Source organism: Lycium barbarum, chromosome 10, assembly GCF_019175385.1.
Source record: "Lycium barbarum isolate Lr01 chromosome 10, ASM1917538v2, whole genome shotgun sequence".
NCBI classification, from domain to species: Eukaryota; Viridiplantae; Streptophyta; class Magnoliopsida; order Solanales; family Solanaceae; genus Lycium; species Lycium barbarum.
Window position 1 is genome coordinate 108133324 of NC_083346.1, and position 23554 is coordinate 108156877.

The window sequence follows — 23554 nt, forward strand, 5'->3', positions numbered from 1 at the left end:
AGCTTCGCCGGTTGCAGGAGGGGTGTCCGAGAACATGTCTTCAAAATCATCCGATCTTGAAGCCAGGGCTGGAGAGCTCGGAAGGACCTCAGCAGCTTCGGCAAAAGCAGGGATCTCCAAAGTCGCAGCAGTCTCATGGTCGGGCATCGGACGAACATCAATGGGGACTTCGGTCCCGGGGACCGGCTCAGTCCTTTGACCGACTTCAACAGCGGGTGCCTCCCCAGGTCTTCTTGTCCTTTGCAGAGGGGTATCTTCGGAAGAAACATCGCCTGAAATATCAATGAATTCAATCGACCTTAGAGGAGTCGGGTAATGAATCTCTTCCTCACCTGTGTATAATGCCGGAGCTGAAGGTCCTTCCCAAGCTGAAGGAGGTGGTGAAACGGTAACGCCCCCCTCCGGAAAGGGAGCCATGGAAAGGGCAACACTGATCCTCCGAACGAGGAGCTCGGGCTCTGCTTCATCCCTTGAAGTCCTAACGACACTCCTCGCCATTTTCTTCGGTTTCTGCCCTTTGTCCGAGGGCCTTTTCCTCTTGGCGGCGGCAGCAAGGATACGATATGCACCCGCTGAATTGAACTCGGGTGCCGACGTTGCTGGTTCAGCTGCTGACTCCGGCCTTGGATTCACCGAGCCTTTAGGTAAACCTGAAAATCGAAGATGTTACGGAAGGGTAGAGGATGCAATGAATACGAATAGAAGCAAAGTATTACCATGGTTCTGGGCGACCCATCGGCCACGTGACAGGTGACCCCACGTCCGATCGTCATAGGCATATTGGCTGAGGAGAGCAGTGACCCATTCGTTGAGATTCCGGATGACCGGAGGAATCCAACCCACGACTAATATAAATAAGAAGACAAATAGTGAGAAAGTGGAACCGAAGTTTGACAAAACATACAAAAGCAATTATTCAGAGTTCAGACTTACGCTTATTGTTCCACCTTTCCGGAAAAGGCATGTAATTGTCCGGAATGATGTCCGAGGTCCGCACCCGGACATATCGCTCCAACTATCCCCGGTCTCTATCTTCATCCATTTTTGAAAAAATCGAATTCTGGCTACGTTTTGCGAGTTTTATTACACCACCCCGGAATAACCTCGGGGAGTATAGCCGTATTAAGTGGGCCAGCGTGAATTCCTTTTCTGCGTTATTGGCCAACAGCCGGAGGCAGGCCACGGCCCTCCAAACAATTGGACCAATCTGTGCCAAGGTCACGTTGTAAGTCCGGCACATGTCCAAGATGACTGGATCGACCGGGGGGTCGAGCTTGAGGGTGAAAGGGTAAGTATAAACGTATAAGAAGCCTTCCCGATGGTCGGTGATTGATTCGTCCGGCCTGGGGGAAAAAACTTGGACCGAACGGCTGTCCTATCCACAATCAGCCCGGACTAAGTCGAGTTTATCCTCCGTAATGGATGAAAGATATCGTCTCATATCGAACCCTCTATCGGATACCGGAGAAGGTTTTTCAACCTCGAAGTCTTTGTTGAAATTAGGTTTGGCCGGTACAATGTTCGAAGCAGTAGGTTCGAAGGAGACCTTCCCCTGGGCTGGAGAAGGTGGCTCGGTTCCTTGAGAATAAACCGAGGGGACATCGTGGGAAGTGGTTTCGGTGTTGGCAGACATTTCAAAATATAGAAAAGAGAGATTGGATGATTTCGAAAAAGAAGTTAAAAAGTGAAGGTGACAGTCGAAGAATTCAAAAATGATAAAGAACGAAAGGAAGAAGCAGCAACACACAAGAACGACCAGTGGAGAAGTTGGCAGAATCGTTCCCTTTTTACGTACTATAAGCAACAAATCAACGAGAGATGTGAATTGGAAGACGGTAAGTGGGGAGATGAAATGAATAACTGAAGCTGTAAGAAATGAAGTGAAGGATTGAAGATGAGATTAAAGGGATCGTAAAATGGAAAAATGGAGTGTTGGAAGACATTATATAAACATGGGGTCGAGGCGGTTACATTTCCCAGCCAACCGAGGAGTGCCACGTGTCCCATAATTAATGAGGAATGACTTGAAGCGACGTGCGTTGCGGCGGTTGTCAGAGCTAACCATCCGGGATAAGACACGTGGCCGATGGCAGAGGGACGTGACGCAACTGTTCCCGCCAAAATGAAAAGATAACAACGGACAAATGGAGCCACCGGTTTCTTGATTCATCCACTTCCCGTTACTCCGATAAAACTACGGTCCGGAAAGTGTGGGGACTATCTATATATGGTAAAAATCGGATATATGTTAAAACCGGTAAGACCAGAGACCGAAGGAAGAGAGGGACGAGCACATGCACGAAGAGTTTCTTTCTTGACCGGAGGAATGTTCGGACTAAAGGGAGTAAAGATCTTCATTTGGCCCGGTTTCTCCATAGCCGAGTTGATCGTGGCCGTTGGTCCGTTTGATCGTGGCCGTTGGTTCGGGATATTCGTTGTGCGATTGCCACGCGTCGATAACGTCCTGCCATATTTAACTGCCAATCGTACGGTTGTCAGACCGTACGACCCACCTAATCCAACCTAATCCCTTCTCAGAGTTTTTCTTTATCTTTTTAGGGTCTCATGTTGTATGAAGCCCATGGGGCAATACTATAAATAGGGGTCATTGCCCTCCTTTTAGAGGGTTGGCTTCTTGAACTTTATAACACTTGTAATAGCAAATATATACAAATTCTCTCTTTCTCAATATCATATTTGGTCCGGATTCATTGTGTTTATCTCTTAAATCTGTTCAATCAAGCAACACTCATATATTATTAGATACATAAATATATGGCGAATCTCTGATCATTATTACTTTCTTCATATCATATCCATATATATCTTTTTCCGCCAAATAGATTGAGGCTTAACCACATATTCTATACCTATTCACAAATTTAATTGATTATCTAAATTTGGGGTAAACACACCTATGGTATTAAGATGTAGAGTGATGATTCTTAGTTAAACTTTTGTGTTTTTCAGCAGCTGAATTGGCGGAAGGGGAAAAGATGGGTCCACCATCCATAACACATATGTAAGCACTTTGAACTCTCTCTCTGTCTCTCCCTTTTTGGTTCATACGTGGTTTTGAATTTAGTTTTTTCCTGACTTCAGGGGCGGGGATCCAGAATATTTATGAAGAGGTTCAGGATTTGAAGAGATGAACATTAAAAAATTTCTATAAAGGTGTTCATAATTTCTTTGGAGTCATCGTTTAAAATCAAGCTAACAATATGTTTGATCAGAACTAACTTTTTTTTTAAAATATTTAAAATGAAAATGTGCAACGCATTTAGAGGAAGAAAAAGGTAAAAACATATTATAAAACAATAAACTAAATACAAACTAGGATGGTTGAAAGATATAGTTTAAGAAAAATTAACTTGCTAGTGAATAGTGAATTGGTAATAGGAGTGCATATTGAGAGGCGTTAGTAGTGGGAACATGAATGAACTTTGAACAAACGACCTTCTGCTAAACTTTGACCCCCCTCGCTAACTGCACCAGCCTTGTTTCATGTTTCAAGGGGGTCCAAGATATCTATATTACTTTTATTTGTGGCTCAGCCCCTGCCTGACTTCCTTCTTTACTCGGCTAACCTTGGTTTAAGTTATTGAATAGTTATACGTTTCGGATTTCCAGTTTCATTTCAAGATACAACTTTTACTATCCCTCCGTACCCAAATTTTAGTGAATGATCCACAAATCAGGGGTAGTGGTGGTCCTATGTTGTTCTTACCTGGGGCCATACCTGTCTTGTCTTTGAAATGTAAATAGTATCTCAGTGGCCTTCCAATTAGTTGAGTCATAGTTCAATAAAGAATTGCTCGTCCCTCACCCAAAATTAAGCTGGGCCTGTTGCTAGTATGTCAGATTAGTAATGACAACATTATTATTATTGGCTCCCAGGCAGTGAAATACTTATTTATTTACCTTTCCTCTTGGTTCCAGCTTAATTTTTGTCACTTCGATTAGATAGGTTATGAGAACATATCTATCTTTTATGTAGAAACATATGTCAAGTATCTTTGGCCTTCTCTTTTCTGTTGATGCCTGTGCAACATGCTTGAAGATTAACGGGTAGTCTGCATATTTCGGAATTGAGATGTAGTCTCAAACATATCTGACTTTATTACAGGACGTATCCAAAATATTTCGATCTTCCACATGTTACCGCTGGGGATGTAATGGATGCAGTTAGCGCTGCTATAAAGGTAATTGAAGCGAGGAATGCAAAATTTCCTGACCATCCAGAGAATGCAGTTGATGCATGATTTACTAGTTGAAGAAATTAAAGGCTTTCGTGCAAGGAACTCGAGCATAAGAATCGAAGTCAGGGATAATTGTTAAATTAGCTTTATGAGTATTTGGTCTGTAATACCATAGTAGACATCAAATCCAAAGCAATTGCATGCCAAAAGATCGTTATTTGAATTGCCCTCCCCGTTGGGGGTAAAGTTGACCATACTAAGGGTGGTCTTTTTCAGTACGAGCAATCTGGTTGCAAAAAATCATAATTTGAGTTGTCGTAGATCACTAGTTTAAATTATGTGGATGTATTACAGTTAATTGCTAGGGCGATTCAATGTTGTCAATATGTTTCGTTTATGGATTTGATCTACTATGGTTTACCTATTCAATGTCGTCTTCTATTTACGGATTTTATTTTTCATGTTCCCTCAGGTTTATGATATTAATCTCTTGCAAACAAGTATCGATCTCTACGAACATGAGTTAAATCTCTGACGAATATGTGTTTGATCTGTCACGTTATATTTAGTTAATCCCTTGCGAACAAGAATATGATCTCTTAAGAACAAAATTGTAAGTCATATGGGTAAGATTTCTTATGTTACATTGGAAAAGGGTCAAATATATCCTCTACTTTGTTTTATTAGCTAACTTTATCTTCCGTTAGCGATGGTGAACAAAAATAACCCTGCCGTCTATAAACTTCATACTTATACACCTATTTGGATGGAAACCCCCAAATCTTCTTAAATTACCCGATTTTAAAAAAATTATCCACTTTCTTTGTTGACCCGCCTATCATCATTAAGCTTCTTTCATGGAGGAAAAAAGAAAGAAGCAAAAACACACAACCAAATGATAAGCTCCAAAATCCATTTCACCTTTAAACCCATGATTCTTGGTACGGAAAAGGGTCAAATATACCCCTTAACTATCGGAAAAGGGCCAAATATACACCTCGTTATACTTTCGGTTCAAATATACCCCTGTTGTTATATTTTCGGTCCAAATATACCCCTCCCATTATGCTTTGGTACAAATTTGTCCTTAATTCTAATGGAAGGACACGTGTCAAGCTCAGAATCAAATGAGTCATCTCTAATTTTAATTACCCAATTTCTTTAGAGACCCACCCGTATAACCTGACCCGAAACCCTTTAATTCGTTATTTTTTTCTTCCTCTTCTCTTGTTCATCCAACCTCCATTGCAGATTGTAGGTTGGAGAGAGAAAGAAGAGGTTTTCATCAATGGAGTTTGGATGAAAAAGAGAAGAGGAAGAAAAAAATTACGAATTAAAGGGTTTCGGGTCGGGTTAAACGGGTGGGTTTCTAAAGAAATTGGGTAATTAAAATTGGGGATAACTCATTTGATTCTGAGCTTGACACGTGTCCCTCAATTAGAATTAAGGCAAATTTGTACCAAAATATAATGGGAGGAGTATATTTGAACCGAAAGTATAACAGCAGGGATATTTGAACCGAAAGTATAACGAGGGGTATATTTGGCCCCTTTCCGATAGTACAGGGGTATATTTGACCCTTTTCCGTTCTTGGTATTTGCTTTTAATTTTTCATCAAATTTTTTAAACTAGTTATATGAATTCTATGTTTACATTTAGCTCTTTTCTTTTTTACTAGCACAACTCTTCGATTTTTATGTGATCAATGATAGTAAAAGAAAATTTAATCAGTCGATTAACAACGCGTCAATCCCAGTTAATTGGAATAAAGCCTCAGTACCCATTTTGCTTTATGTAGGTTGAAAGATTCATAATAATTCATAGGTCGATTATTTTACAGTTCATCTTACTACGACCCTTGTCCTTTTATCCTGGTTTGAGACTAGCAATGCTTTGCGAAACTCGATACAGGGGTAGTGGGAAATTAATCGAAGAAAAAAAAATTAGAAAAAAGTTTCTAGCAGTGATGATTATTGGAAGTGATTACTTCCAGGCTTTTAGGTAGTTAGGGTATGTACATACAATCATGGGTTTAAAGGTGAAATAGATTTTGGGGTTTATCATTTGGGTGTATATTTTTGCTTCTTTCTTTTTTTTTTTTCTCCGTGAAAGAAGCTTAATAAATGATGATGATGATGATGATGATGATGATGATAGGAGGTTCGGGGCGGATCAATAGAGGAAGTGGGTAATTGTTTTTGAAATCAAATTATTTAAGAGGATTTGGGAGTTTCCATCTAAATAGGGGTACAAGTGTGAAGTTTATAGACGACAGGGGTATTTTTGTTCACTATCGCTAACAGATGGTAAAATTAGCTAATAAAACAAAGTAGAAGGGTATATTTGACCCTTTTCCCTTCAATTAATCTCTTATGAACAACATGATCTTTTATGATTATGATCTATCATGATGGGATGTTTCTCAATTAGTAAAGGACAGTTTATTCTTGGATATATATATATATATAAGACATGTGTGAAAGGGAAATAAAGATCATAATTCAAGAATCAGTTCTCAAGACACTCTTGGATTTGTCCAAATCTTTAACGTGTCCTTCAAATTTTGTATGTCCCCTAAATTTTCAGGTTGAATTTTCTAAACAGATTCTTCATAATTACCTTGTTTTAATGAAAATATTATGAAAATTTATCCAATAAGATTTCAAGTTCTTGATTAGCCTCATGAATGATTTCACTTTAGCTGCTATATATCACAAGAATGTCTAGTTTTCTTTTTTTGGTTTCTCATCTGGTGTCCGGTACTCATATTGGGATCTGATAAATTCGGATTTCTGCTAGAAAATCCCACCTTGGGAGGAATAAAGTGCTCCCCAACAAAGGTGAGTTTGTACCATGGATCAAAAATGAGTCCTCTGGATTAAAAATGGAAGAGTACTTATTACTCCACCCGCATGATCACAAGAATGTCTTGTTGCTCATTATGCAAGAGAAGTGAAATTGAATTTATTTTCCAATATTGTTTTGCTATGGCTTTAAATTGAATAATATTGATGATGTGAGAAGTTGGGCATGACTTGTTCATTCTTCTTGTTTTTTTCTTCCCAGAGATATCTTTTGGAACTTTTTGTTTTCATTGAAAGAAATAGAATTGCCAAATCAAAGAGTTTTTCTTATCAAGAATAAGGTGAGTACTGTTCAAAGAAGGTGGTGGCATGTTTTTTTGATTAAACAGTTTGCTGAAATCCTAAAATGGGAAAGAGAAGAAGCTGGTTTACATTTGTGAAAAGACTACTTTTCATTCCTGAGGCAAAACCGAAAACCGAAAAGGTTTGTTTTTTCAATTTCTTAAAATCTTGATTTCCCTTTTTCTGTTGAGAACTGGTTAATATTATTATAACGCGAAAAAAAAAGGGAAACACGAAGCATCTCGAGTTCATGCAGGGCTCGGGGATGAGCTGCACTCTAAAGGGGTGTAATGTAGATAGCCTACTCGATGCATGTATCAGTGGCTGATTCCATGACCCTGTGCACTATAGGTCACATAGAGATAACTTTACCGTTGCTCCAAAGCATCCCTTCATATGATTTATGACATGAAGGGAAATATAGGTAACGGGTTCGAGTCGTGGAATCAGCCACACTGGTTAATTTGGGTCTGTAATAGGCATCTCTCCTACAAAGGACAGAGAAGAGTAAATAAGGAATAAAGAACAAAAAGTTTAACAAGTTTAAACAGAAAACTACATCTATGTTTGTCACAAAGTTCACAGTTCTGACAACAATATTTGCAATTTTGCGTTCATAGTTCTTGAAAGCATGAGAGAAATGACTACATTCTTAAGCCAGACTGTGAATCAAAGCGACAATCACAAGTCAGCATTAATTCATATTAAAGCAAGGGAACAACTAGATGACCTTGAGTTGTTACACTGATTTAACATCCGCAAGAAGAACCTCAGCAAATTGCATTGTCAGCTGGGACTATTTGATAAGTGATTGCAGCAATGACCTTGACAAATTGAAAAGAGAAAAAAAATAGATACAGATTTCAATTAAAGCAACGTGCAGTAGATCATAACTACTGATATAAGGGACAAACTATTGTATAAAACCAGCAAATCTTTAGAAACAAAAAGATTTATACACTAAAGTAATGTTAATACATAAAAATCTTTTGATTAATTTCCTCAGTTACTGCAGTAAAAGTTTAAAAGAAGTTGCTGGATTATTTCCGGTTTTTTAGCCATTTTCAGTAGTGTTAAATTAGTTGCTGATTTTTAGGAGTTTGTTCAGATTTTTAGGAGTTTGTTGATCATGGAATCATGTGCAAAGTAGTTGCTTAAATTTAGGCTCTAGTTGTTGAATTTTTCTGTATTTACACACCATTTCAGTTCAATGAAAATATCATCTTTCCAGCAGCAAATATTTCTTCTATCCTTCTTGCCTTTATTTCTGTTTCTAGAGTTGTAGTTTAGCTTAAAAACCTCCAACAAAGTGGTATCAGAGTTCTCTTCTTGAGGGGTCTGTAATTGAGGGAAATACATCTTTTTTCTTTTTCTATGGATTCAGAAACTCCTTTCACTGCACTAGCACCACCTGTCTTCAAAGGTGAAGGCTATCAGATCTGGGCAACAAGAATGGAGGCACGTATGGAGGCAAATGATGTCTGGGAAGCTGTTGAGGAGGACTACGAAGTTCCTTCCTTGCCTGCAAACCCCACCATGGCGCAGATAAAGAATCAAAAGGAGAAGAAAATAAGAAAATCAAAGGCTAGGGCAACATTATTTGCTGCAGTCTCATCTGAAATCTTTGTCAGGATTATGACAGTGAAATCAGCGTTTGAGGTCTGGAATTTCCTAAAGAAGGAATATGAAAGAGATGACGGATCAAAGGAATTCGTGTTCTCAACCTAATTAGAGAATTTGAACTTCAAAAGATGAAGGATTCAGAGACAATCATAGAGTATTCTGATAGATTACTCAACATTGCCAACAATGTAAGATTACTTGGCTCTGAATGTCCTGATTCTAAATTGGTTCAAAAAATTCTCCTAACAGTCCCTGAAAGGTTTGAAGCAACCATTTCCTCGCTGGAAAATTGAAAGGATCTGTCAAAAGTTAGTTTGGCAGAACTATTGAATTCTTTCCAGGCACAAGAACAGAGAAGGCTTATGAGGTCTGAAGGGTCTGTCGAGGGTGCACTACCTACAAAAGTTCAATCAAACTAGGGAGACAAAGGAAAGGAAAAGTGGAACAAGAAGGAAAACTCAGGTTTTGATTCTCCGAGGTTCAATAGGGGAACAAAACATGATTTTCCTCCTTGCAAGCATTGTGGAAAGAAGGGTCATCCACCGTTCAAATGCTGGAGAAGACCAGATCAGCAGTGTGAAAAATGTCAGAACATGGGACATCATCAAAAGATTTGCAAGAATGACACTCAGCAAAATAATGCTGCACATGTTGCAAATCAGGAAGATGAGGAGCAGCTCTTTGTAGCAACCTATTTTGCAACTAGCAGCTCAAGTGACAAGTGGCTTATTGACAATGGTTGTACAAACCACATGAAATTTGATCGTGATCTCTTCAAGGAGTTGGATACTTCAGTGATTTCCAAAGAACAAGTTGGCAATGGAGAATATCTTCCTGCTAAAGGCAAAGGTACTGTGGAAATAAAAAGCTCTTCCGGTACAAAACTAATCAAAGACGTGTTTTTGTACCTAATTTAAGTCATAGTCTGTTAAGTGTTGGTCAGCTGCTTGAGAATGGTTTCAAACTTCTCTTTGAAATCAATTATTGTCAAATCAAAGATGCGGAATGTAATAACCTATTCAAAGTAATGATGAAGGGAAAGAGCTTTACATTGGATCCTTTAGAGCATGAGCAAAAAGCTTATTCTGAAATTAAGATCAATGCAGAAGTTTGGCAGAAAAGACTTGGACATTTCAACCATGCTGCTCTAATGAACCTACAGAGGAAAGATCTGGTTCGAGGGTTGCCTAACCTTGAAGCTGAAATATCAAATTGCAAAACTTGTCGATTTGGAAAGCAAACAAGGTTTCCTTTCAAGAAAGCAACCTGGAGAGCTACCAAGAAACTAAAATTAATCCACACAGATCTGGCTGGTCCTCACAGAACTCCATCACTCAAAGGGAGTAAGTGTTACATAGTTTTCATTGTTGATTATACGAGAATGTGCTGGATTTACTTTCTCAGGTTCAAGTCAGAGGTTGCCGCTATCTTCTGGAAATTCAAGCAGTGGATCGAAACTCAAAGTGGCTGTAAGATTCAATCTTTAAGGTCTGACAATGGCAATGAGTACACATCTGATCAGTTCAATATATTCTGTGAAGAAGCCGGGATTGAACACCAACTCACTGCTTCATATACTTCACAACAAAATAGAGTTAGTGAGAGAAAGAATCGTACTATAATAGAGATAGCTAGATGTTTGTTGTACGAAAAGTGTTTTCCAAAAGAGTACTGGGTAGAAGCTGCACATACCTCAGTCTTTCTACTCAACAGGCTTCCAACAAAAGCATTAGAAGGAAAGACACCATTTGAAGTCTAGTATGGTTATAAACCTTCTTTAAAAAATTTCAAAGTGTTTGGATGCTTGTCCTTTACTTATGTGCCACAGACAAAAAGAGATAAGCTGGATAAAAAGGCGGAAGCTGAAATATTTGTGGGTTACAACACTATTTCTAAGGCTTACAGAGTTTTCCAACCTCATACAAGGAAAATTCTAATAAGCAGAGATGTGCATTTCATGGAGGATGAGCAGTGGAACTGGAAAGAAGCACAACCAATATTAATTCCAGATCAAAGTACACCGCTCCAGCTGGAACAAGATGAATTGGTGGATGATGTTCCAGTTTAAGGCACGAGATCTCTCTCTGATATTTATCAGAGATGCAATATGGTTGTTCTTGAGCCGACAACTTTAGATCCAAAATGAAGAGCTGCAATGAAGGAAGAACTCATCATGATTGAGAAGAATCGGACCTGGAAACTCGTGAAAAGGCCCGAAAACAGGAAAGTCATAGGAGTGAAGTGGATTTTTAGAACCAAGCTTAATGCAGATGGCTCTATCAACAAGCACAAAGCCAAACTTGTTGTAAAAGGGTATGCTCAAATTTTTGGTATTGATTTTTCTGATACATTTGCTCCTGTTGCTATATTAGAAACCATCAGAATAGTGTTGGCTATAGTGCACAAAAGGGTTGGAAAGTGTTTCAGTTGGATGTTAAATCTGCATTCTTGAATGGCTTTCTTGAGGAGGAAATTTATGTTGAGCAACCGGAAGGATTTTCCGTCAAAGGGCATGAAGATGAAGTGTATCATCTCAAGAAAGATTTGTATGGACTAAAGCAGGCGCCCGGAGCTTGGTACAGCAGAATTGATGAGCATTTGTTGCAGCTCGGTTTTAGAAAAAGCCTTAGAAAAGCTACTCTCTACATTAAAGATGATAAAATCAATTTTATTGTTATATCACTATATGTAGATGACCTACTGGTTACAGGAAGCAATGATGAACTTGTTAAGAAATTTAAAGAAGATATACATCATACTTTAGAGATGACAGACTTGGGAGAAATGGTTTATTTTATGGGTATGGAAATCAAGCAAGAGCAAAATGAAGTGTTCATCTGTCAAAAGAAGTATGCAAAAGACATTCTAAAAAAGTTCAGAATGGAAAATTGCAAAGAGACAACTACTCCAGTGTGTCAAAAGGAAAAGCTGAGCAAGAATGATGAAGCTGAAAAAGTGGATGAGACTCTTTACAGAAGTATGGTTGGATGTCTCATGTATCTTACAGCAATTAGACCCCACATTTTATATGTTGTAAGTCTTCTATCTAGATTCACTAGTTGGGCAACTAACACTCATTTTAGAGCAGCTAAAAGGGTGATAAGATATGTTAAGAGAACAGTGAATTTTGGAATCAAGTTCTATACAAATCAGAAGTGTGTGTTGCAAGGGTATTCTGATAGCACCACAAGAAAAATTATATTTGGAAATATTTTTTTTTTGTTGCCATAGATTGATTATTGTTGCAAAAAGTACTTTTAGCAACAAAAAAAATATATTTTGTTGCATGAACTTTTCCCAACGGCTGTTATTGCAACATCGTGCAACAACTTTTTTTTTTATTGCCAAAAGTATTTTTTGCAACAATAATCAATACTATGGCAACAAAATTAAATTCTTTGGCAACAAAAAAATCATTTGCCAACAATAAAACTAAGTTGTTGCCAAATATAAAAAAAAAAAATTGTTGCGATTTCTATATTTTCTTGTAGTGTAGTGACTACTCTGGTTCTTCTGATGACATGAAGAGCACTTCTGGTTATTGTTTTAATCTTAGTTCAAGGGTATTTTCTTGGTGTTCTAAAAAGCAGGAGGTTGTTGCACAATCAACGGCTGAAGCTGAGTTCATTACAGCAACAGCTGCTGCAAATCAAGCCTTATGGCTTAGAAAAGTGTTGCTTGATCTTAATTTAAAGCAAGAAAAGTGCACAGAGGTGTTTGTGGATAATCAAGAAGCTATTGCTATCTCAAGTAATCCTGTTTTTCATGGAAAAACCAAGCATTTCAATATCAAATTATTCTTTCTCAGAGACGCGCAGAAAGAAGGATCTGTTAGGTTAAAGTATTCCAAGATGGATCTTCAACTGGCAGATATGTTTACCAAAGCCTTGCCAAGAAGCAGATTTGAATTTCTCAGAGAGAGGCGTGGAATTTGCAGCAACTGAAGCAAGGAGGATTGTTGCTTAATTGCCTCAGTTACTGCAGTAAAAGTTTAAAAGAAGTTGCTAGATTGTTTCCTGTTTTTTAGCCATTTTCAGTAGTGTTAACTTAGTTGCTGATTTTTAGGAGTTTGTTCAGATTTTTAGGAGTTTGTTGATCATGGAATCATGTGCAAAGTAGTTGCGCTCTAGTTATTGAATTTTTTTGTATTTAAACATCATTTCAGTTCAATGAAAAGATCATCTTTCTAGCAGCAAATATTTCTTCTATTCTTCTTGCCTTTATTTCTGTTTCTTGAGTTGTAGTTTAGCTTAAAAACTCCAACAAGCATCTATATACATGCCATCAAGCTCGATGACCTGGAGGATGGAATTTAATTCCATTTATCGCACCTAGCACAATATAAGTACAAGTGCAGCAATGCTTTAGTGAATACCTCCCCGTGGTCTATGTCATCCTTGGTTTTCAGAACTAGCGTGCAGTACTTCCTGCAAAAGCAATCAATATTCAAAATACAGATTATAATTCATCCGAAAATTTTGTGAAATCCAGCATACTTTGATAATTCTTATTGCAAAAATGATAGCAAGAATACAGGATCGTACTAAACGAGCATGGGAAAAACATATATCTAACTACATATTTATACCCATTTGATACACATCTTTCAAGGAATTGTGATTCGTTTCCTGTGTTTGCAGCATAGCTCATGGCCGGAAGTTCTTTTGAATAAATGTTCAATACTTCCTGCCACAACATAGACAGAAAACTAGTGAGGATTATACAAGGAAATAGCTCAGCGGAAGCAATTAGAACAACCAATTTGTCTACACCTATTAAACCGGGTAAAAGACAAGAACAAACATTAGAGCAAGAAAACACAACCTTCATTTGGTACACAACACATAATGTGCTATGTTCTGATTTTGTCAATCAATGGACATAGAAAGGGCAATCGAACGCAAAAGCACAACCATGACAGATTTCCCCTACCACCCTATGTCATTTTTTCCCTACTATCGACGCATCTATTAGTCGATACTCTACACGAACATATTAAATTATGGTCCAATGCACACTTAGAATGTTAGCCACCATTTTCTGGCAGAACACTGTTGAGACTTGAGTATTGATAGAGACAAGCAGGAACGTATCTTCGAAAATACAGAGCTAATATTAACCAAGTAATCATTTACTTCGAGAATGGTACCACCAGATTTGCATAATGCTGGAAACAAAGTGCCAACCAAATTCTTCTTGTAAAATTACTATTTCATTTCTTCATTTCCTCAACAAGTTCCAAGCACAAGAGCAAGACTCATGAAAAAGTTGTGTCCAAGAACTAAGCTAAAGGAACTATCCTTATGCAGAACTATACACATTCACTACAAATAGTCAAATTATGGTGAACGAACCAAGCAAAATGAATAAAAGGAACTCATAAAACTAACCCGAACTAGGTTGGCATTAAGGATATTTGATTGAATTGAATATATAAATATACACTTCATCCAAAATACCTATAAACATAGGCATACACCCATATAAAAGAAAGAATTACATGAAGTAAAGACTTGGTTTTTCCATCAGCATCTTTGGGATTAATGAGCAAAAAGCAGTAATTTCCTAATCAACGCCGCCCCAGAACCAATTTGATCATTTCACAAATCAAGAAAACCCATAAATACACAACAACAACAACAACAACAACAACAACAACAACATACCCAGTGGAATCCCACAATATGGGGTTTGGGGAGTGTAAAGTGTACGCAGGCCTTATCCCCACCTTGGAAGGTAGGGAGGCTATTTTCGAAGACCCTCGGCTCAAGATAAAGCATACTAAAAAAAGTCAGATAAGGACAAGCATATCACAACAATATGAAAATGAGAAATAACAAAAGCGAGAAAGTCATGATAAAACAGTCTGGAAAGTAAGGAGCAGTAGCTACTATAGATAAATAAGATAATCGAAGTACAAGCCCCAACAAATATAAGCAGAAATCAAAGGACAACAAATGATAGAGCAAAACTACGACTACTAGTATGAAAGAATAAGCGAGATTACCTACTAGCTTTCTATCATAATCTGAGTCCTCCACAACTTCCTATCTAAGGTCATGTTCTCAGTAAGTCGGAACTGCACCATGTCCTATCTAATCACCTCTCCCCAATACTTCTTTGGCCTACCTCTACCTCTCTTGAAACCGTCCATGGCTAATCTCTCACCCCTCCGCACTGGGACATATGTGTCTCTCCTCTTCACATGCCCAAATCATCTCAGCCTCGCTTCCCGCATCTTGTCCTCCACCGATGCCACTCCCACTTTGTCTCGAATATCTTCATTTCTAATCCTATCTCTCCTAGTGTGCCCACATATCCCCCGCAACATTCTCATTTCCACAACTTTCATCTTCTGGATGTGAGAGTTCTTGACTGGCTAACACTCCGCCCCATACAACAAAGTCGGTCTAACCACCACGTTGTAGAATTTGCCTTTAAGTTTTTGTGGCATTTTCTTGTCACACAACACTCCGGAAGCGAGTCTCCGTTTCATCCACCCTGCACCAATACGATGTGGGACATCATGGTCAATATCCCATTCTCCTTGTATAATAGACCCAAGATACTTGAAACTTCCTTTCTTTTGGATGACCTGGGTACCAAGCCTCACTTCCATATCAACTTTATGTGGTACGCCACTGAACCTGCACTCTAAGTACTCTGTCTTGGTCCTACTCAACTTGAACCTTTTAGTCTCTAGCGTTTGTCTCCAACCTTCCAGCTTAGCTTTAACTCCGCTGCGAGTCTCGTCAATCAAGAATATGTCATCCGCGAACAACATACACCATGTCACTCACTTTGAATTTGTCGCGTCAATCCATCCATCACCAAGGCAAATAAAAAGGGGCTAAGAGCTGATTCCTGATGCAACCCCATCAGAATTGGAAAGTACTCCGAGTCTCCTCCCACTATCCTTACCCTATCTTGCCTCTATCATACATACCCTTGATTGCTCTAATGTACGCCACAGGAACACCTTTAGCCTCCAAGCATCTCCATAGAACCTCTCTTGGAACTTTGTCGTAAGCTTTTTCTAGGTCGATGAATACCATGTGCAAGTCCCTCTTCCACTCCCTATACTGCTCCACCAATCTCCTTACAATATAAATGGCTTCTATAGTAGAGTGCTCCGATATGAATCTGAACTGGTTCTCTGAAATAGACACACCTCTCCTTACCCTCATCTCCACCAACCTTTCCCACACTTTCATAGTGTGGCTTAGTAACTTGATACCTCTATAGTTATTGCAGCTTTGAATGTCGCCTATGTTCTTGTACAAAGGAATCATTGTACTCCACCTCCATTATTCGGGCATCTTTGTCGTCTTCAAAAATGACATTAAACAACCCAGTCAGCCACTCCAAACCTGCCCTGCCTGCACTCTTCCAAAATTTCCCAAGAATCTCGTCAGGTTTGTTCGCTCTTTCCCTGCGTATCCTATGAAAAACACCCTTAACCTCATCAACCTTTATACTCCTATAATATCCAAAATCACAACGCCTCTTAGAGTACTCCAAATCTCCTAACACAATGTCTTTGTCGCCTTCTTCGTTCAAGAGTTTAAGAAAGTATGATTGCCATCTCCGTCTAATGAGAGCTTCTTCCACTAACACTTTTCCATCCCCATCCTCTATGTACTTTACTTGATCCAGATCGCGTGTCTTCCTCTCTCTCGCCTTGGTAAGCCTGAACAACTTTTTGTTCCGTCTCTATCCTCTAGTTCTGCATAAAGGCGTTCAAAAGCTGTCGTTTTTGCCGCCGAAACTGCCAACTTCGCCTCCTTTCTCGCCATCTTATACTTCTCCCTATTCGTCTGCTTCTCCTCATCATCCTTGTTGTCTATCAACTTCGTATACCACTGCTTCTTTGCTTCCACTTTCCCTTGGACTTCTCCATTCCACTACCAATCCCCTCGATGTCCACCTCTTGAGACCCCCAGTACCTCTCTAGCTGCTTCTCTAATGCAACTGGCCGTCCTATCTCACATACTGCTTGCACCCTCTTACTCTCCCACGCCCCCATAGCTGGATACTAGACAAAGTCAAACTCCCCACCTAATCCTCGTCCTGTCATTCACGGCCCTCTTCTTCTTCTTCTTCTTCTTCTTCTTCTTCTTCTTCTTCTTCTTCTTCTTCTTCTTCTTCTTCTTCCTCTTTATCTCCAAATCCATTACCAAGAACTTATGCTGGGTCGTAAAGTTCTCACTCGGAATGACCTTACAGTCTTTACAGAGAACTTTATCATCTTTTCTAAGGAGCAAAAAGTCTATCTGCGTTGTAGCCACCAAGCTACGGAAGGTTACCAAGTGCTTCTCCTTCTTTGGGAAACTCAAGTTGACTACCACCAATCCAAAAGCCTTTGTGAAATCCAGAAGTGAGACTCCTCCTTCGTTCCTGTACCCGAAGGCAAAACCCCCATGCACATCGTCAGAACCCTCGAAACGGACCCAATGTGTCCATTGAAATCTACTCCTACGAAAATTGAAAAAAAAAATGAGAGAAATTTATCCAAAATAAAGGATTACATGTTTACATATTCCATACCAATTTCCTCGTACCCAATATTTATAGGGCTTTTGCCTTCCTTTGAACAATTCCCATCATCCACAACTATAAATGCATTAACATTAGCAACCACTCACTTTATTTAACTATTTTATTTTAACTATATAATAAGTGAGAGTTTTGGTACGACGAAGGGTATTTCGGTAAACACATATTAGTTTTTATAGGCAAACTGGTAAATCACTCTGTGACATTCACCGTGGACACGCGTCGTTTCCTTTCATTCTGGAGTTTTCTTCTTCGCTTCTGCTTCTGCTCTTCATCACTCCCCCCCCCCCCCCCCCCCACACCACTTTTTGCTTCAGTTCTCAATCCTTCCACCCTTTGAAAGAAAAATAAATAGATTTGCAGCAATATTGGAAATGATACTGTTATTTCACTTAGATTTGAAAACGATTTATTTTATCGTTTGAAAACTTGTTGTATGGACAGAATCAATTCATGTTGTAGGCGTAGTGAATGGCGCAATTCATGTTGTTGCTGATTTTGGATCTCCATTACCCTCAATTCGCTATTTTGTTCTGAATTCGGTATTGGTTTGAACTCTGCTTTGTTTTTCTTCCATACTTGATTTGTCCTTCATCTACATTTTTCTTTATCGGAATTTGACATGCATGTCGTTATTGTGGACTCAACTCCGGCCAACCAAGTAGTTAAGTTTCCTCATTTTCATATCTGGTCGTTCCCTCCTTTCCAATGCATCCAAAATGGTGTAATCAAGGTTTGAACTACTTTTTGAATGGGGGGTTATATATGAAATGCAGAGAAGCCACTGCTTTGTAAAACTGGGGTTTCTTGTGCGGAAGAGGCAGAGGTTTTTGTCTATAGAAGAGACGTTAAAGACAGTTCCCAGCTCGTCTATGAAAGAAAAAAGTGATACTTTAATAGCTTATAATGCAATGGATTATAATGTTTTATACATGACATTATCAAAAAATTCATTTAGTTGGAATATAATTGTTGCACAAATTTGAATGCATGCACAGGTTCTTGTTTCTCAAGAGGGGAAAAGGAACATTGTTTTCACTGTAACAGGTAATTTTATAAACTTTATTTTGACGTTATTAAACCATGAATGAATCCCCAGCTATATGTTTCTCCAAATACTCCCTCCGAATTAAAAAGAGCGTTCACTTAGCCTTTTTTTCTTGGGTCAAAAAAAGTGTCCACTTATCAAATCAAGAAGAATTAACCTTATTTTTTCAAATTTGACCCTATTAAGTGTTATGTGATCAAATCTCAATACCTATTTAATTAGGGTAGTTTAATCAAATTACCTAATTTTTGTTAGGAGTTAATATTTTCTTAAGGGGTGTGCAAATGGCTACGTGGACACTCTTTTTTATCTGGAGGGAGTAATGTTTATGCTTTGAAAATAAAGCTAGAGGAAGACTACAATGTTAAACTGAATAATAAATTTTGTAGATGTTTTCCCAGTTATCAACGCTTCGTTTTCTTGTTCAACTTTGGTGTAATTGAGCTGTAAGAGCTATGTATCTGGCCTTCAGGGTATTCTAATCTTTATTCTAATTATTTAATGCTCCACCGGGCATGGCGATTTTGCGACCAGATTGCCCATTATAGTTTGGGTTTACGGGCTTACACTTTTTCGCACTGTTTGTGGTAAAGTAATCAAATGGTATCCATTGAATTTTACTTTGTCATGGAACTAAATGTTTAGGTTCCCAGATTATTCAGTAATATATGTAGATAATAAATATGGTGTAATACTATAACATACATGAATGAGGCTTCGAGGTGAGTGTTTTACCTCTGTTAAGCTTTTTTATTTTACTTTGAATATATAACATCTGCATCAGTATATACTTTTTGTGTTGTACAAGGATAAATATTGATAGAAGAAGACTTAAGCTAAAGCAATATCTTTTGGTACATTGATACAGATTTACATTTCTTAATATAACTCGGAGACCAAAAGAGTTGAAAGGAAGAGCTGATCCAAGATCAAGAGACATTCAGAAGCTCTTGCTTCAGTCGTGGAGGTACTTTTATTTCTAAGAGCCATTTGGACTTTTCGTTACTTTGAAATTTTTAGCCATTTATGTTATTTTTCAAAATATTCTACACTTTTTGCGCATACACCATTTTTGTTAAAGTTGAGGTGTGCTATTGTAGTACGAATAAAGAATTGAAGCCGTAATTTCATTTTATATCAGGCAATGATTATGTAAACTCATCTATAAGGACTCCTTAATTTTCTGGAGTAGTTTGGGCTAAGCAAATAACTGATAATTCATGGCAATTTCAGAAAGTGAATGTGGTCTTAGTTTGTCTGGTGAGTGCTCAGTCTAATAAAATTTCTGGTGATCACTTTGACATTTTGTCTTGGAACTATGGAGTTTTGTGATGGAGTTTCTTATGTTGGTCTTACTCACATTTTAGTAAGCAACATCGTCAACAGAGCATAAGAGAAATTTTAATGATGCAGGTTGTGTCTTATTGCAGGAAAATTTTGAAGTTGGGAGCAACCATGCCACTTTCTGTGTTCACAGGTTTGTACTTCTCTCTTTCTTATCTTCGAGTTTGCACTTTTGTTTTCTTAGTAGGCGTTTGGCCATAGACTTTGCTACCAACGAACTGAGGACCGTTATCACAAGTTATCTCGGCCGAGATGCCGAAACGACAGATAATGTGGTCCCATATGAAGTCAATAACTTCCTTTTTCCCTAATCTTTTCGAAGGCCTGCGCTTCAACCCATTTAGAGAAATAGTCAGTCATAAACAAAATAAAACGGGCCTTACCTGGTGCCCACGGCAGTGGGCCCCACTTCATGAAGGACCAAGGTGACATCACCGAGTATAGCAACTCCCCCGGTTGGTGAATCATTGGGGCATGTCTTTGACACCCATCACATTTCCGGACTAATGCTTCTGCACCGGAGTGATTTTCGCAGGTCCCCGCGTGGACTTCTCTCATAACATACTCGGTTTCTCTGGGACCCAAACATTTGGCCAAGGGCCCGAAGAAAGACCGTCGATACAATTGGCCGTCCACTAAGCAGAATCGTGCTGCTTTTGTCCTCAGTGACCGTGATTCTTTTGGGTGACTCGGGAGCTTTCCATCCTGCAAGTAGTCGACGTACTTGTTGCGCCAGTCCCATGTTAAACCCATCGTGTTTATTTCAGCATGCCCTGTTTCTATCGCCGAATTCATTAACTGTACCATAGTGCCGAGGGTTAATTTCTTCCCCTTCGACTGAAGAGCCCAAATTGGCCAATGCATCGGCTTCGCTATTCTGCTCCCTGGGTACATGCTGCATGGTCCATTCTTTAAACCGGTGTAGTATCACTTGGATTTTTTCCAGATACCTTTGCATCCGTTCGTCCTTAAGTTCGAAGACGCCATTCACCTGGTTAACGACCAAGAGAGAGTCGCATTTTGCTTTGATTATTTCGGCCCCCATACTCTGAGCTAATTCCAAACCTGCAATCATAACCTCATACTCGGCTTCATTGTTAGTCAATTTAAGAGTTCTAAGGACGATTCCTAGCCCGGGACCTTTGAGGTTCGAGGCCCCGTCCGTGTGTAACGACCAAATACCCGAAGCTTTTCCCGAGGTTAGTAGAAGTTCTTTCTCAACCTCGGGGACTATGGCCGGAGTGAAATCTGCCACAAAATCTGCCAAAATTTTGGACTTAATGGTCGTCCGAGGCTTATATTAGATATCATATCCGCTAATATCTACGGCCTATTTAGTTAGTCTACCCGATAATTCCGGTCTGTGCATGATGTTCTTTAGTGGATAAGTTGTCACTACACATATCGGATGGCATTGAAAGTAAGGTTTGAGCTTTCTAGAAGCACTTACCAATGCCAAAGCCAATTTTTCAAGGTGGGGATAACGGGTCTCCGCATCCCCTAAAGTTCTACTCACGTAATATATTGAGAATTGCGTACCTGATTCTTCCCGGACCAAAACACCACTTACAACCACTTCGGATACGACAAGGTAGAGGAAAAGCTGCTCATCTGCCTTCGATGTGTACAACAGAGGCGGGCTGGACAAGTATCTTTTCAATTCTTGTAAGGACTTTTGGCATTCCGGTGTCCAAGCGAAGTCATTCTTCTTCCTTAATAAGGAGAAGAAACGGTGACTCTTATCCGAGGATCTCGATATGAACCAACTCAGCGCTGCTATCCTTCTGGTGAGCCTCTGCACTCCTTTGACATTATTTACCACCTCAATATTCTCGATTGCTTTGATCTTGTCTGGGTTAATTTCAATCCCTCGGTTAGACACCATGAAACCCAAGAACTTGCCCGATCGAACACCGAAGGCACATTTCTCTGGGTTAAGCTTCATGTTGTATTTACGGAGCACATCGAAGGTTTCCTGCAAATGTTTTAAATGGTCCTCTATTTTTGGGGACTTGATAACCATGTCATCAATATAAACTTCCATTGTTTTTCCTATCTGTTCTTGGAACATCCCATTAACTAGGCGTTGGTAAGTTGCACCGGCATTTTTTAATCCGAAGGGCATGACATTGTAACAGTAAGTCCCGTGCCGGGTAATAAAGGATGTTTTCTCTTGATCCTCCAGATGCATCCGGATTTGGTTATACCCGAAGTAAGCGTCGAGAAAACTCAACATCTCATGCCCGGCCGTCGCATCGATCATTCTATCGATGTGAGGCATCGAAAATGAATCCTTCGGGCATGCTTTGTTTAAATCCTTATAATTAACGCACATTCTAAATTTATTGCCTTTTTTCGGCACCACCACTACATTAGCCAGCCAATCCGGGTATTTTACCTCCTGAATAGAGCTTATTGTCAAAAGCTTTGTTATCTCATCCTTTACGAAGGCATGCTTCGATTCTGCCATAGGCCTCTGCTTCTGCTTCACCGGGGGAAATCTCCCGTCGAGGCTGAGCTTGTGAGTTGTTACTTCCGGTGGCACACCTGTCATATCTATATGGGACCATGCGAAGCAATCTGCATTAGCTTGAAGAAACTTAATTAACTTGTTCCTGAGCTCCGAGGTTAACCCCGTGCCCAGGTATACCTTTCTATCCGGTAGATATTCGAACAAGACGACTTGCTCCTGCTCCTCCACTGTAGACTTGGTTGCATTCGAGTCATCCGGTAAGATGAAAGATCTAGGTACACCGAAATCATCTTCTTCATACCCCGGGTCCGACCCCTGCTACTCCGCTGCCGAACCCGTACACTTTAGTTGCTATTTAGAGTCTTTGCCACCGATTGGCTCGTCCTCTTTCAGATTCGGTTTTTTGGGAATGAGTGGCGCTTCCTCAACCGCGAACATCTCCCTTGCAGCGGGTTGTTCTCCTCGCTTGGTTTTTACCCCCTCCGGTGTTGGGAATTTCAGCAGCTGATGTAATGTCGATGGGACAGCCCTCATGCTATGTATCCATGGTCTACCGAGCAAAGCATTATACTTCATGTCTCCTTCGATGACATAGAACACCGTCTACTGAATGATGCCGTCAATATTGACCGGCAAAGAAATCTCCCCCTTCGTGGTTTCACTCGTCATATTAAACCCACTGAGTACTCGAGCCACAGGTACAATCTGATCGAGTAGTTTCAGTTGTTCGACCACTCTCTACCGGATGATATTGGCTGAGCTACATTGAATTATGGAACTTTCTCCCCGAGCTGTGGAACTAACAAGTCTATTAGAATTCTTACGTGGTCCAAGGAAATCAAAGGTCCGCTTCCACGAATGATTGGGCCCTGCAGTAGTAGAACCTGGTGAATCGGGCGGAACTTTCGATCAAGATCTTCTCGCCTCACCCGTTTGGGCTCATGGAAGGCTTACGGATGTAGTACTGGACGGCTTTACCTACGACATTTCCTACTCCTACTTTTCATACAAAGAGAATGGGCAGCCTGGAAAACTTGGAATGATTAAAGAATGCTTCTCTCAAAAAGAGAGAGACCAGAGATGACAGAGGAAGGTATTCGGTTCAAAAAAGATACGTCAGTGACAAGTTGAGCTAAATTGAAGACGAGTTCCAAGCTTTCTCCAA

General features: G+C 39.5%; 1 protein-coding gene and 1 pseudogene across 1 annotated transcript; both read left to right on the forward strand.

The window, feature by feature from the left end:
- The first annotated feature begins 8719 nt into the window (after positions 1-8719).
- Positions 8720-9885, forward strand: LOC132613281 (uncharacterized). Its single transcript, XM_060327306.1, has 4 exons — positions 8720-9004; positions 9097-9227; positions 9290-9335; positions 9388-9885. Exons 1-4 carry the CDS (start codon positions 8720-8722, stop codon positions 9883-9885), a joined length of 960 nt encoding a protein of 319 aa, XP_060183289.1.
- A 7934-nt stretch (positions 9886-17819) lies between these two features.
- Positions 17820-23554, forward strand: part of LOC132615649 (uncharacterized) — a 13087-nt pseudogene continuing 7352 nt past the window's right edge.